The sequence below is a fragment of the Toxoplasma gondii genome, chromosome IX (genome assembly GCF_000006565.2).
Source record: "Toxoplasma gondii ME49 chromosome IX, whole genome shotgun sequence".
Taxonomy (NCBI): domain Eukaryota; phylum Apicomplexa; class Conoidasida; order Eucoccidiorida; family Sarcocystidae; genus Toxoplasma; species Toxoplasma gondii.
In genome coordinates, this window is record NC_031477.1 from 5906272 (window position 1) to 5921734 (window position 15463).

The following is a 15463-nucleotide window of genomic DNA, read 5'->3' on the forward strand; positions in this document are numbered from 1 at the left end:
TGAAGTGGAGTATGCCGTCTTTACACCGGTTTACAAGCCAGTCTACCTACCGGATACAAGGGAACATCCTCAGTGAATACACGTGCGGAACTGAAGTTACACTATTTCTTCCCAGAGAGCTTTCACCTGTGTAAAAGGATACAGCGCATCCGCCCTGGTTGTTTAATCTCGGACTAAATGCCTCGCACCTTATAGTCATCACACGACAGTTTTGATCTATCAGGATCTCGGTTACCGTAGAACAGCGACAAAAGAACTTTCTCTTCAAGCCACTATATCAAGTCATCCACAGGACCATTAGCGCAACTGTCTTGACACACAAGTATATCATCTGCACCCAAGTTGTTCTGAGCCCATAACTGTATAGGAACAACGAACGTCACCAACACGCCATTTTCTTCCACGTTGACAGTGGCACATTACTTCGATTAGCTCATCGTGTACATGGGTAACTGAAAAACTGAAGGTTGAGCACCATGTGCGTAAGTAAAAAAGGCCTCATTCGCCGTAGTATTCCCTTGCCAATGTGTTGTCTCAAACGCATTGCTTGCCGCTCGAGCCAGAATCAGGCTGCTAAAGCAAACTATTGACTCTGTTCACTCACTGGTGAACATTCGTCAAACTTGAAAAAGACTTTAGCAGCGCTGCGCACCAGCACAGATCCGCAGAGTTTATGTTTCAGCATATTTCGTGGGCGTATGAAAACACTAGGGTGACTATTGAAAGGGACACCCACAAGCAGTTTTGATACGGTGGCGGACAGGCAAAACTCCGCGGCCTTTTACGCCCGCACTCCTGATCAGTCGTGGGTGGATACTACACGTTAAGATTTCCCGTCGATAGGTTCAGCGACCTTGGATTTGGAAGAGCCTTTCCCAAGTTGCTGTTCTAGGAGAGACACAGAAGCGATAAGGCTTCGTTTCAGGCTCTCGGTTGCTTCTACGCGTTTCTCCAGCTGCCGACTTAGCCTTTCCAGAACTTCCTCCTCTGCCTGGAACGTGCGTAACCTGGTCAGAATGTGCAGCAGATTCTTGTGAAGTTTCACAATTTTTCTCCATTTATTCGCCTGTCCGCCCTCTCCCCCTCCGCGTGCAAGCACGTCTAGAAGCCCGAAGGATTCCTTTACATACATGCCGTAGAGCCGTTTGAATTCGTCTTTCAAATCAACTGGTTGCTTTCCCACCGCGGAGTCTAACCGGTCTCCATTCTCGGCACTGCCCACTGCCTGTTCACTGTCGACATACATGAGCGTATCCGAATCAAGAGTGGGTTCGTGATACGTTTCGCTGTATGTCGTCCCAAACGCAGTCCAAAAGTCTTTCACCGGTTCTGGAGGAGGTCGACCTCCCCACCTCCAGGCGCTCAACAGGCCCTCCCGTCTACGCCTGCTCGCCTCTTCACACGCAGCATCTTGAACTGGAAGTTCACATGTTGACGGACTGGGCTGTGCTGCTCCATTCAAACAGCCAGAATCTTTACTCAGTGTCTCCTCAGTAACAAACTGCGGCACGGTCCCTGCAGGGGTGCCATATTCCAGAAAGAAGAACGGCGGCGGCGGGAAGCCAGAGGCGTATTGTTGCTGGATCGTTGAAGCGTTAGCAGCCATGAAGCAGACTGGCGGAAAAGAGAAGCTTTAAACTTCTTCTAGTTCCTTACACGCATATTCGATCTCCAAAGGAGTAGACAAGGGTTGAAATTTGTACAGCGGCTGCGTCACGCCCCGTTGTGACAAGGCTCGCAGAAAAGGACGACAAAATCCCTGGTACCATTTCCAGAGGCCTAGTTTCCGCGCAGACTGTGTCACTGGGATGCTGTAGTTCTGCTTCTGGCTACTTTCAAACGCTCACGCAAACTGGAAAAACATGCATTGGGACTGAGGACAAGGTGGACTGCATGCGGCTGTCTCGCGGTCCTCGAATCCGAATGCGCTGAATACCATGCGCTCGTAGTTCCTGTTTGTCCTGGAAAAAACAGTCCGAGTCGATTTAAACGACGTGCCACGTACGCCGCAGTCACGATCAATGAAGAATAAAGTGTGGGCGACGACCCAATGCGCAGGCCTTCTGGATAGAGACAATAGTGCCAACTCAGTCGCGCGGGGTGTCACACCTAGCTGGCCGAAAAGATTTCCTTCAGCACAAAGACGCACAGCAACATCTTTCCGCATTATTTTGCAAAAGGAAAATTTTTAGAGTGCTGTATCACGGGTCTGGCCTCACCCACTTGCGCGGGCTACCGGGCTCCACCTGTGGCAGTTTCCACGCTACAGCTGGAATGACGAGACTTTTGCCGTCTTTCTCTGGCGTCAACGATGGTACACAACATACAAGAGGCGAACTGCTCTGCAAAAAGTGTCTATTGCTACTTCTATTTCCTGTACCCAACAACGCTCCAACCCTGTGTGTTTCTTATAGTGTTGTGATGGTGCCCCTCTGGCCCTTCTGCCGCCAGCTGACCAACGACACTAACAGGTAACAAAGCAACGTGGGTACTACCTTTGTCCTAGTTAACCTGAAGAGGGAACGAAGGTGATTCATTTAGGATACTCAGTTGTTTCTATGGCAGTAAGTACCCAATGAACCGTGTTTCAGTGGCAAGCGGGTTCCTTCCCGCAGACGGACGCATGGCAATGCGACAGTGCAAGAATTTGGCACTGAGAAAATGGTTTTGCGTGGCATCTTAAGATATTTGCTCGTCACCAGTTTGGAGACCTCAGAGAGCTGTATGGCGAAAACGCCTCGATGCAGTCTGTAGCGATAGGAGACAATATGTAGTCGCTAATATGAATGTGTTACAACAGTATAACCAGCCATGAGATCTGGTCGAGAACGCACACAAAGTGCCACTTCGACGCATTTGAACGCAGGTGATGATGTGCAGCGTGCCGCCTTCATTGTGGGGCGGGGAGGAAATATCGCAAGATTTTGCCTACTGTCAGCTTCCCTCTCAAAACAGAACACTTTGCATAGCGCTATATAACAAAGACCTCCCGCACCCCAAACAATTTCCATTAGCCGCCCAGGTCCAATGCTGATTGATCGTCCTCGTGAACGAAGACGAGTGTGCTCGAGCAATAACGAGCGCTCGAGTAGCTTTCTCGTTGCTGTCCAAAGCAGCGTCTGCAACGTGAGTTTACCACGGACGCTATGACTGTCTGTGGCCCTATTTTACATGCAGCACGATGTATGGTGCCTTGCAAAGCGGAAGACGAACCTAGTTGATGGCCTCTAGAGTGCACGGGGCCGAAAGCACGCGACTGATCTCTGGTGCTTCAGGTTACACAGCACAGCCGTAAGAGCGTTCTCCTATGTTCAAAAGTACCAAGGACCTGCGTCGAGAACAGCCTTCATGACATTTACCATTGGAACCTGTCAGAGACGTTAGCGGCAAGACCGCCTGCAAAATTTGCAGGATGATTCGTGATTGATGCCGAGGAGCAGCGAAATGTAAAAAAGTTCCATCTGTTGTTCTGAATGTTTCTCACACAATACAAACTGTCTGCAATTCACCTCCCTGCGTTAGTTCACGTTCACTCAAGACCGACTCAAGCTGCCGACTGAGAAGGTTCTCTGGAAACAGGCCTCTCAAAGTGATCTGATATCCCAGGAAATAACACGGGGCAGCGTTTGACGTACGGAGGAAAATATTTGCCGTTGACAAACTCATTGACTATAGAACAGTGGAGGGCAAAGCGATCCACAAAAAACTCGGAGCTTTAGCCTGAATCCCGGACCTGCTAAAAACCATGCAACGATTCATATCCTACACAGTATGCTTCTCGGGCAACCCGTACGCCGATAGCACTCCACCGTAGTCGCTGGCTAAGGGCCTGAAGATAGAAGTACAAAGCAGCAACACAACGCAGTGACTAACACAGAAGAAAATATGTGGCTGCTATCTGGCGTACCATGACGACAGTACTGCCATGAGAACGTCTACGTCATGTTTTTTGAAGCCGATTTTCTCAACACGCTTGTAGATACGAGAAGAGCTAACAGACTCTGCCCTGCTATCGTATAGCACTGATGTTCTTTCCGGTTCTCTGTTCCAGTATACAGAGGCACCATCATTAATGGAACACTTCGTGCGATTCTGCGGTAAACCCGATGCTGGCGACTTGATGCAAAAATTCTTCTTCAGCTATGTGCCATCTGGAATGACTACGGACGCTAGGGGGAAGTTACAGACCGATAGTAAGAGCGATGCACGCTGTTATGTCAAAGGTGTCTCGTTTCAAATCATATGTGACACTTACGCTCCCGATTGCGAAAGCAGCAGATCGAAACTTCCGGTTCCAAGAGACACCTGCTTTCCCATGATGATACATTCGCTGACACCTTTGACTGGGTCAGCCCGGTGGTGGACGGCAGCCTCGAACAGGTGCTCGTTTGTCTCTTCGAAGGATGCCAGCATAAGGGTGGATGCTCGCATTTTTTGAATGCCGAAGCGGTTGATGCCAAGGACTTCCCCCCTGCAAAGAGACAGCGCAAAAGCAAACTTGAATGCCACGCTTTTACGGCGTTCTGCACGGCAAGTCCGACCTATTCGTCCCCAGGTGAGACAGCATACCTAGCGTTGTTCAATCCACCAGGGAGAGAGGAAAAAAGTTGTGAAGCGGCAACGTATAACTCTGCACTCATGGGGTCGGTTAACACACACGGAGTAGATCTGCAAGGCAGCAACAAACTCGAAACTCGTCAAACTGCCAAGTTTCGCTTCCTGATGCCCTAGTGGCTCACCTGAACGTCATTACGTCACCGAGAAGCGTCATGTGTCGACAGTCGATATCCATCGAGTACGCGTCCATACACTTTCGGATTTCGCTGATAATGACAGCTCGCGCTGCTTCGATGCCAAGAATCTGTTAAAAAAGACCTCAAAAGAACCCGTCTGCATCACATGTCTCAAGAGATGAAGCGATCACCGCGGTTCCCCCCTACCAGGAGCCTATTTTCATAGAGTGGCTCCACAGAATTTTTTCGTGACCTAAACAAGAATGTGCGAGGCATTCATGCAGTACGTGAGAGCAACATACTTAAAAAATAGTGCAGCACATTCACTCCATAAAACAGAATGCTTGCCTCCGCAACTCTGTTTTCTATGCACATGCCTAAATCTGCTTTTCTCAGCCCCAGTGTGCAGATCCCGCAAATTTTGACATTGTTTTTCCTTACCATATCAACTGGACACGGCTTATATGGCACGACACCTTCTCAGGCAACACTGTACCAGCGTGGAGTCGAGGGATGTGAGTGTGTCTTGGCTTCTCGACCCATTTTGCAATACTCAAACAAACGTAAATCGAGAGGCAGACAAACACAGACAGGTACTCTCCTGGACGCGTACAACTACGTGCACGCATAAAACTGCAAGCGTCACAGGGGCACCACGTTTTGATGAACGTTCCTCACAGCAGCAGCGAGAGAGACACAACTCATTGAAGCACTTCCCCCTTGCATGCCTCCTATTACCTGAGCAACTTCCATCACGTGATTCGAGGTGGCCTGAAGAGCCTTAACACCCTGAGTGCCCATGACATCTCGAAGTCCATAGCCTTCGACAGCGAGGCCGTACACTGTTTTCTTGGTTTTGTCGGGCTGTTCAACTTGCTCGCACTTGATCACGCCTCTCTTGACGTCCTTGTGGCCACACAGTACAATGTTTAAAAGGCCTGAAAGCACAAGAACATGCACACGTGACAAACCGCTACATCTGGTCACCTGGCTGTTGACGAAAAGCTTGCTGCACGATCTTCCTTGCTCGGATAAAACCTGATGTTTAGACCTAACTGAAAGCGGCGCCCAGGGCATGCGTCTCCCCCATCCGTCACCCGCAATGGAAACATTACTCTTGAGGCGCAACAAAAGAAAAACCGTTTTGGTCACACTCCGAGAAAACACGCTTCAACGAAGCTAACCATAAACATCACCACTTGAATCTGCACGCGTGAGTCCATCAGATGAAAACTAGTCCACACGTATTGAAGAACCGCATCGTCTTGGCAGCTCCCGTGTTTACACTACTGCCTCCCCACGAGGGCGCAGGAACACAAAAGTCGGTGGCGATGGGAACAAACCGTTGAGCGGTGATTCGTCTTGCAGACGACATAGCAACCCCTCTCATAGGTCTCGCAGGAACCGCAGGGGCAGGTTGTGCAACAGGCACTGACATAGAGAGAGCCATGGAAGAACGGCAGAAGCCACTCAACAGTCTGCGTGAGACCGTTCTTTCTTCACCGTGATCGCTGCCACAGCACACGACGCACAACGGGATGAAGCGCTTCGCTCAGCGTTTAGGCGAGACGGCACACGGCGCCTAGGCAAATGACAGGAACCACCGAGGGACCCTGGTCGTTTTGTCCCTACCGAGTTTGAGCGCTTGAAGTTGAAAGAAGATCTGATTTCCTCCAGGAGGCATTACGCGCACTTTCCACTCGTTGATAATCTCCACGGAGTTCTTCGTTATGCGAACTTTGTTGACAGCCGTCTGCCTGAGAATGGCATCTTTGACCTGGCAACCACACGACATCGCGCGGCAGGTCTCTCACAGCATCTACAAAAAGAACGCCACGCTGCTGGCTCAAAAACGACCTCTCCTTTCTTGGTGCATGTGTCACTATGCGAGCCTCCTCAAGAGGTATAAACCATATCACGTATATTTGGTCTATCACCTTCATACCTCTTTGCTCTGGCACACAAGGAAGAGAAACTGGCATAACTATGGTTGTGTGGAGGAGAGATGTCGCAGCCCCGACAAGCCACACTCTATGACGCGACTTCCATAAATGGGCACGACATCGACAGAAAGCATGACGTGATCGTCGACGATGCATGCGCAACGATGCCGGAACTGTCCCCTCCTTTTGCGCATCTACATCTGTTGAACAACAAATGGCACAAGCGGAAACACTGTAACTGAACACTAGAAGTCATGCGCGTGACTAAGTTGGCACGTGCGAGACCCGGTCGCGCACTGGGCCAGTGAACCGCGGCATCGTACACGGAAAAATTGCTCGCTTCTGCACAAAAACTTGGGGAGACAAATTCAAGCACGCCGCATCCACCAGGGTCACCGATTTACACGTTAGAGTCGATTGTTCTCTCATCGTGTTCACTGCATTAGCTCGCGTGAAGCTGATTCACCCCCCTTTCGCGCTACACCCTCTGTAATAATGCATTACTTACGCATAGATTAACATAGATATATATATATATATATTCCGATAAATGGGTCCGAAGACAGTGTGGCCGAGAAAGAAATATGAAATGAGGCCCCTTATACGTCTTGAGCCATGTAGCGAGCGACGAGTTGACCCGGCAGCTTCCCGTGAGCGCCAGAGGATGTGAACGTACCGTGTTTGCATTGATGTCGAGGAAGAGTTTCCGAATTGTGTGCTGATCGAGCTTGACGACCAGCCAAGCTCCGTCGGGCGCATAGACCTCTTTGATGTATGAGCAGCACTCCGACAACAGCGTCTTCTCAATTCGATTTTTCACCATCACTGCATAGTTGTAGTCCTCGTCGTTAACCAGAGGCACGACGATGATGGGGGTCTGAATCTTTTGCGCTGCGTTTATGATTTCCTTGATACGGGGAACCCCAAGCGTCACGTTCATGGAGGCCACACCTACGACCCAAAATAAACCACGAGAAGAAATGAGTGAGAAGCTCGTATGCCAAGAAACAGGCTGTATGCAAACATGCAGACGTGCAGACCTCCTTGGATGCGCACGCTAAAACCGTCACATACCTGCAGCTTTGTCTTGCTCTGAGCCATTTCCTGACCTGGCTCTCTGGTATACGCTCTACTATTACGTTTTCACTGAGATGCCTAACTCCACATGTCTTTCGCACTGCACCCCATGACGTCCTGCCGTTCGAGTACGCAAACGCACACGTACATTTATATTAATGTATATTTATCTTTGCCAATACATTTGTCGGGCGTCCCGGAAGGAAAGTCTGCGAGCTGGTCGCAAGGCCCAGCAAAGATGGCGCTTGAAGGATCGACCCTGAGCTTGTCCAGGTCTCCTCAAGCGCGTTTGGCAAACTGACCGGGGACAGACACATCTTAAAGGTCTCACTACGTCACGTTTGCTTGTTTTCTCGGATTCGCCTTTGTCGCCTTCCCGCTGGCCCCCGAAAGTGGTTCCGTCCAATTGTCCGGCTTTCTGGGTCGCTGTTCCCGTCTTGTTTGACTTTTTTCTGCTGCAGCAACGGCCTTGCAGCTCACTCTCTTCTTTCGGTGTGGCATTTGTCAATTCATGAAGCGAAATGGAATCAGCCGATTGGTGATCCTTTGGGTACACAGTGCGATCTCCTTTATCAAGGTCGGTAGCGCACTCCACAGGCAGAGTACATCTTATACGGTTGGTTAGCTACTACCTTTTATACCTTCCTCCCGGATTGGGTCTACGGCCAGACTACATCAACGACTCGTAGTCTAGACTCTTAAGAAAAAAGGTCGGTAACGAAGACCTAGGAGCCGCATTTTATGTTTAATCGAGAATCGACCTTTCGTTGGCATTTTTCGACGGCGGTGAGGCACCTACCTGCAAAGTGGAACGTCTTGAGCGTCATCTGCGTGCCTGGTTCGCCAATCGACTGGGCACCCATGGCTCCGACAGCCTCTCCAGCTTCGCTGATGGCCTTGACGTATTTCCGCCAGCTGCATCTCAGGAATTCGAGAATGTGTCTTACTGTGACCCATTGGTGTTTGCTGAATTTCCATTTTCTTTCGGGGAGACCAAGGTCGCCGTTTCGACACCCACTGCTCGATCCAGGGCAGCCTGGCGTCGGGGCAAGACCCTTCTCGTGACCTTCGAATTCTGGAAAGGAACGCGACATATCTGGAGTCTGCCAAGTGTCTCGAGAGACCATGTCGGTCTCTTCGTCGCCCGCGGCGGACGGATCTTCCGCCTCGCTCTTAGTCTTCACACCTCTCGCCTGAAGAGCAGTTTCGCAGTCGGGCACTATCCACTGCCTTCGTTCGATGCCGAAGCCCTGACGTCTCCAGCAGGCAAGCAGACTGTCGTAGCTGTCTTGCGTCAGCCCAGGTTTCTCGCGGTCGCTTTCGCGATACTCTGCAACATCTGCGGCTTTCCGTTCCAGCCACGCCCACAACTCGTCCTGGAAAAGACGCACGCGCTCCGTCCCGCTCTGGTGGGTCGGTGCTTCCTCGAGAGCAACTTGTTGGTGCTCACACAAAGGCAGGGGCACAACCTCAGCTGTTCGCGTCAAGAGGAACGCACTCCACTTTAGAATTTCAAACGGCAGAAGCGGTACGTGTTGCTCGCGAATCGGCAACCACTCGTACACTGCGACGTGCGCCAGAAGATTCCCGCGAACCTAAAAAACGCAGAAACAGAGAAGTCACGGTTCTCAGTGTAGAAACAGGGAAGGCTCCAGGCAGTGACAGAGTCGTGAAGAGACCAGAGAAGCACACGTGATCGACAGAGAGAACCAATGAGCGAGGAGGGTTCGAGTCAAAGGCGTACAGCGACAGACGGTCAAGGTGGAGGGAGGAACCAAGACCGGAAACGCTACACAGAACTGCTGGACAGGAAACACCGGAGGGCAACAGGGGACGAGCTGAAGACGCAGCTCGGCAATGCAAGGGAAATGTAGGTCGGTGGCAATGTCTCGGCATCTTGAAGGAGGACAGAACATCCACTGCACGGCGGACAGAAAAACACCCGCAAAACAGGGAGAGACCTTCGAGAGTCTGATCCTATGATGTTTCGTCTTCCAAGAGCCAATTCCCCCCTTCCCCCTCCCCACTCCCTAGGAATGCCTTCTTTTCGCTCTGCGAAGGTTCCCTTTTCGCTCCTGTTCACCGTTCCGAAAGTCTTCTCTCCTGCAGCGCCCTCCCGCCTTTCCGCCTTTTTCGGGTTTTTAATGATTCCCTCTGTCCCCTCTCTCTCCGTCTCGCGCTGTGCCGCACCTGCTGACAGAACCGACTGGTCGAAGCATTTCCACTGGCGGCAGTCTGCAAGAGGATCGCGAGCTTTTGTCTGTAGGACCTCGGCAGCTTCATGAGCTTGGCCCAGTCCTCGCGGGCTCTCTTCTCTTTCCCGTGGCCACCGTCGGAAGCGCCGAGGCGGGAGAATATCTCGTAGACGGCTCTGGGCGGTTCCACGTTGCCGCTGGCCTGCCGCTGCGAGGCTTCCACAAGTCGAATATCCATCTGCTGATATCTCTGAAGAAGTGCAGTGAGGACCTCATCGCTGTCTGGGGGAAGGATTTTGTCGCGCGCAACTTCCGGCCAATTCGGAGCGGCGGGAGAAGAGGCAGGCGCACACAAGGGAGACGAGGGGGGGAGAACGTGGAGAGGTTTGATGTGCAGAAGAGACGAGATGTGTTGAAAGACTTTGTCGAGACACATGGACTGATTTTTATCTTCCATCATCGCTGGGTTTAGGCCGTCATCTCCGTAGACGAATTGGACAATCTGCCCGTCGCTTGTTCGAACCGAGTTGTCGTAGCGAATCGAGAGGTCTTCCAGAGCCTGCGAGACGAAGCCAAAAGCAGAGAAAACAAAGAGAAGTTCCAGCCTCGGGAGTCGTTACTCAGGCTCCAGGGTGATGAGGAACGCAAGATCCTCGACAGTTAGCCGTTCGGGGGCGAGGTAAAGGGGTGGACGGAAAGAGGCGAAATCATTCGAAGAGAAGCAGGGACATGCGAAACATATGCCAGACTACAAAGAGACACGCGGACACACGGAGAGGTAACTTCGCACCGGGTGAAGAAGAAAACCAGAGGGACAGTGACCGGTGGACAGCGCATCGACCAATGATTTCAGGCCTCCACGCTTGCTCGAATTGTTTCTACGCTTGGTACTTCTCTGCAGACCCTAGCCGTGCGTAGGCGTCTCTTTCTAGCTCTCCTGGGCGTTGCCTGCAACCATTTTTACCTTCATCAATCGCCTCTGCATGTACCCCGTTTCCGCAGTCTTGACGGCAGTATCAACGAGACCCTCGCGACCGGACATGGTGTGGAAGAAGAATTCGTCCGGTTGCAGTCCAGAGTAGAACGAGCTGGCGACGAAGCCGCGCGACTTTGCATCTCTGCAGTTGAGCGGGAAGTGAGGGAGCGTTCGCGACACAAAGCCGTTCTGGATTCTCTGGCCGCTCACGTTCTGCTGCCCCACACACGCAATCATCTGCGCGATGTTGATGAGTGCACCTTTCGCGCCTGAATTGAACATGATCAGAGGTTTGTTTAGCGGATGGAGGACGCGGTTGCATGCCTTGCCAGCTTCATTTCGCAGGTCATCCAAAATCGACTTGACGCGGACCTCGAGAGTCTGCTCCAGTGTACATCCCGGGTGGGGTTGGAGGGCGCCCTTCTTGTACATTTGAATCTCTTGAGCCACGAGGTTGTAGCCGTGGTTCAGAATGTCTTTCTTCGCAGCTAGAAGCGTCGGACTCGGGGTGACATCGTCGATCCCGATGGTCATTCCACGGTTCGCGAACCACCGCGCAGACAGTTTGGCTATTCGCCCCATGCACGCAGCTGCTTGAGCGGGGGAGTTATCACGAATCAAATGGAAAAAGAGTCCGAACTTTGCATCCTGAGAAACAATCACACACCGGTCACACACACACACACACGGAAGAACCTGAGGAAAAGGAATGTACACATCACACGATGCCTTGAAGACGAAGCGACCCCTGTGAAAATCACCTAGACCCTGGTTCCCGTTTGTCTCCCTCGATGTCCTGGCGTCATGTTCCTTCAATGGCCACCGCTCGGGGTTTGAGGACCTCTCTTCAGTCATTTTCTTTCTTTCGGCACGAATTTGCCCTCTCCCCCTGCCTTTCGCCGTTCTCTTTCCCTCTCGTCTGTGTCTGTGCTCGTATTCTGTTGAGTCCTTGGTTTGAAACGTGAGTGGACCTGATTCGACCTCATGAAGCGCCCCGCCTGCGCCTACCCCGAGAACTTTTTTCCCGATGCATCCCGCGACGAGTTCAGAATGGCGGAATATGACGTAGGCGTCGCTAGGACACATGAAGGGCGCCTCTCCAGGGGGGATTCTGGCTGCGGAGAATTCACGTTCCTTCAGTTGGAAGTTGACCATGACGAAGCTGTTGCGATTGGGCCGGAGCAGGACGCTGATGACCTGTTTGCCGGTCCATAGTTCGACCGGTTTGAGGATGGTTGGGGGCGGCAAGTCGACTCGGCTCAGGCCGTCGGTGAAGTACGAGCAGATGAGGCAGAACTGGTCGCGTGTGAGGAAGACGTCTTTGTGGGTGAGCATGTACGAGGAGGAGAGGAAGTCCTGGGTCGCTGCGATCAGCGGCTCTCCGTTCTTGGGTGTCACGAGGTTGTTGACGACGCCCATGAGGTAGAGGGCCTCTGCGCGGGCCTCATGCGTCTGCGGCAGATGCAGATTCATTTCGTCGCCATCAAAGTCCGCATTGTAGGGTGAGCAGACACATTCGTTGAACCTGAACGTGCGCCAAGGCATCACGCGCGCGCGGTGCGCCATGATGCTCATTCTGTGCAGGGAGGGCTGCCGGTTGAAGAGAACGACGTCGCCGTTGCACAGGTGACGCTCAACGACGTCGCCGATCTGCAGATTTTCTGCCACCTGCCGGCGGTTCGCGTAGCGCAGACTGCACTTGCTGCCGTCGACCTTGTTGACGTAGCAGGCGCCAGGCCAGTCCGAGCACCCCTTCAAGACCGCAGCGCGAAGGACTTCGATGTTGACTCGGTTCACGCGCTCTGGAAACGTCAGACGTTTCGCCACCCACTCAGGCACGACAACCTCGTAAACATTTGCGTTCGGGTCTGGAGAAATGACTGTGCGTCCTGAAAAGTCCACACGTTTCCCCGACAGGTTCCCGCGAAAGCGACCCTCCTTGCCCTTGAGCCGCTGGCAAATCCCGCGTCCCGGCTTGCTGATGTTCTTCGACGCCAGGAGCTGCGAGACCGCCGGTGCGTCTGCGTTGATCAGGCGCGTGCACTGGAGCTGGAGAAACTCCCAAATTCCGAGGAACTGGTTCGTGTGGAACCCTGCCTTGACGTGACTCTGCAGCACGTTGTTCAGCTCGGCGATGTCGGACAAGACACAAGTCAAGTCGTCCTCGGTCGTTCCCTGCTCGCCGATCGTCACCGACGGTCGGATGCAACTCGGCGGAACCAAGAGCCTGGACAGAAGCAGCTTCTCCGGAGACACAATGTCCAGAATCTCGCACTCGCTGGGCCGAATGCGCTCCAACAAATTCTTCACGTACAACGGATCCAGGTCGTCCTCGACCGTCATGGCCCGCCCCTCCTTCGACTTCACTACATGCCGAATCTTCATGAACTGATCGAGACTCGGCTTCACCACTCGCTTCAAGACGCCCTGCGGCGCTCCACACTCGAAGCACTTGGACACCTTCTTGCAAGCCTCCACAGTCCGCTTGAAGAGCAGCCGCTTGACGATCGGGTCCGACTGGTGCCGGCGAATGCGCAGAAGCAGCTTCTCCTTCTGCTCAGGCGGCTGGAGCAACGCCGCGCAAGTCTTGCAGATGCAGTACAAGATCTGCAACACATACTTGAAGTACCCCACATGGTAGACCGGAGCCTGCAAGTCCATGTAGCCCCAGTGTCCCGTGCACTGCAGCAGGGTGTGACCACAGGTCTGGCAACGACTGTCGCTTTTATTTGGGCCTGCAGGCAGCGGAGAAAAAAAAACGGCAACGAGAGGTGCGGAGACTCGAAGGCGCGGCCAGCCACCCGCGAGCGCGCAGTCCAGAGACGCAATTGGGGAGAGAGGCGAGTCGCGAGAGATACTTCTTCGAACGACTTCTGTTGCACAGCAACCCCAGAGAGAGAAGTGAAAAAACGAAACTGGACGCGTTTCCACAGCGAGGGGGGGGGGGGGAAGATGCACTCTCCAGGCGAGAAATGCATTTCTCGTCTGTCGCCTCGTGGCGGAATGCAACTGGTGCACATGAAGCCTAACTCCGACGAGGTTTGATATTCCAAAGCTAATGATCTGGAACACGGTTGACGCAAGAAGCCTGAGAACAGCTTGCCAGACGATATCACCTCTCCGCCGATGAAAACATGAACTCTGAATTCCTGTGCTCGAAACGCCCCTCAGCAAAAAAACAACGCTTCCTTCTCGACAGAGGGAAACGTGTATAAACACATGTATACAGATTCATAAACAACAAAACAAACGCATATGTTTATATATATATGTATGAATATGTATTTTTTGGGAAGTATAGGGGTATGAAATGAACATACAATCCATTGACTGATTCTCCGCCTTAGGGCCCCGTGACACCCAAGGCTCGCGGTCCCGCCTCCACACTCGTGAATTCAATTGAAGATCTGAACGTGCGAGTCTCTGTTCGCGTCCAAGTTTCGACGCATGTTGTGGAGTGTTTCTGTCTTGCTCTGCAGGTTTTCTGTATTTCGATCTAAAGGAGAATTGTCGGCGTTGTGCTTTCTTTGTCTTCTCCGCTTACCTAGGCGCAGATCGAGCACACCGTATGGATGAGGGGTGTTGGTCATGTTGACGTAGATTTCTCTGTTGTGAATCTCAACTTCACTGTATCTGCTTATTTCCTCTCCAGAGAGGACATCGAACTGGACTGCATCGACAGTCATGAGAGCACCGCTCTTCTCCTCAACCATCTCCTTACGCAAGAAGCTGCTTCGCAACTGGGCGTTCTGCATGAGATGCGCCGCTGTCAAGGACGAAGAGGAAGAAGAGGAAGAAGAAGAGGAAGAGGAAGAAGAGGCAGAGGAAGAAGAGGAAGAGGAAGAAGAGGAAGAAGAAGAATAGTCAGTCATGGTTACATCTAGGAAACTTTCACCTGGTTCTGTGGGCCGGGCAGGCATTCTCTGTGACGCTCGTAAGCCGCCTTCTTTTTCTGTCTCTCCTTCATCTCCGGAGTCACTTCTCCGATCCTTATCACCGTCGCCAGTCGCCATGTTGGCTCCTGACTTTCAATGAAGCGAAGTTCGTTAGTGGCGGTCTGCACAGCGCTGTTCGACCGGAAAGTTGTCGCTCCTGAGGCCTGTGAGTCTCAAAAGAGAAAGGTCCAGGAAGCAGACCAAGAAGGAGGCAGAAGCCTCGATTCAAACAGAAAAAGTCAACTCCCCTGGAAGGGTCGCGCCTCGCCTTCTCGCAACATGCATGCGCGCGGCCCGGCTGGGCGCCGAAAAGGAGAACTCTCAAAAGACGAAGTAGGAAAAGACGTAGAAGAAAGACAATTTCGCATCGACGCTAGATGAAGATGAATCCACTTGGTCTCTTTCACTTCAGCGACTCGATCGCGCATGCTCCCATCTCGCTGTGTCTCTTCGCGGAGTGTGTTTTTGTGCATGCACTCTCAGGTAGGCTGCGGCTACCAGGGCGAGAGGTCAAAGCCCCACAAAAAGGGCACCCGCCTCGAAGCCTGCGCTTGACGAAGACAACGCCGACTGTCCGCCTCTATCCCGAGTGGTTCAACACTTT

The 15463-nt window shown here is 52.4% G+C and overlaps 2 protein-coding genes across 2 annotated transcripts; both read right to left on the reverse strand.

Annotated features, from left to right (window-relative positions):
- Positions 1-189: 189 nt before the first annotated feature.
- MED7 (mediator complex subunit MED7) lies at positions 190-1902 on the reverse strand. Its single transcript, XM_002370349.2, has one exon. The coding sequence runs from the start codon at positions 1604-1606 to the stop codon at positions 824-826; it is 783 nt and encodes a 260-aa protein (XP_002370390.1). The 5' UTR covers positions 1607-1902; the 3' UTR covers positions 190-823.
- Positions 1903-3456: 1554 nt separating this feature from the next.
- On the reverse strand, positions 3457-15231 carry POLR3A (DNA-directed RNA polymerase III RPC1). The gene is made up of 11 exons (XM_002370350.2): positions 14469-15231; positions 11933-13659; positions 10913-11572; positions 9944-10507; positions 8553-9348; positions 7353-7627; positions 6366-6510; positions 5472-5671; positions 4740-4861; positions 4256-4471; positions 3457-3829 (listed from the first exon to the last, which is right to left on the reverse strand). Exons 1-11 carry the CDS (start codon positions 14935-14937, stop codon positions 3763-3765), a joined length of 5241 nt encoding a protein of 1746 aa, XP_002370391.1. The 5' UTR covers positions 14938-15231; the 3' UTR covers positions 3457-3762.
- Positions 15232-15463: the final 232 nt, after the last annotated feature.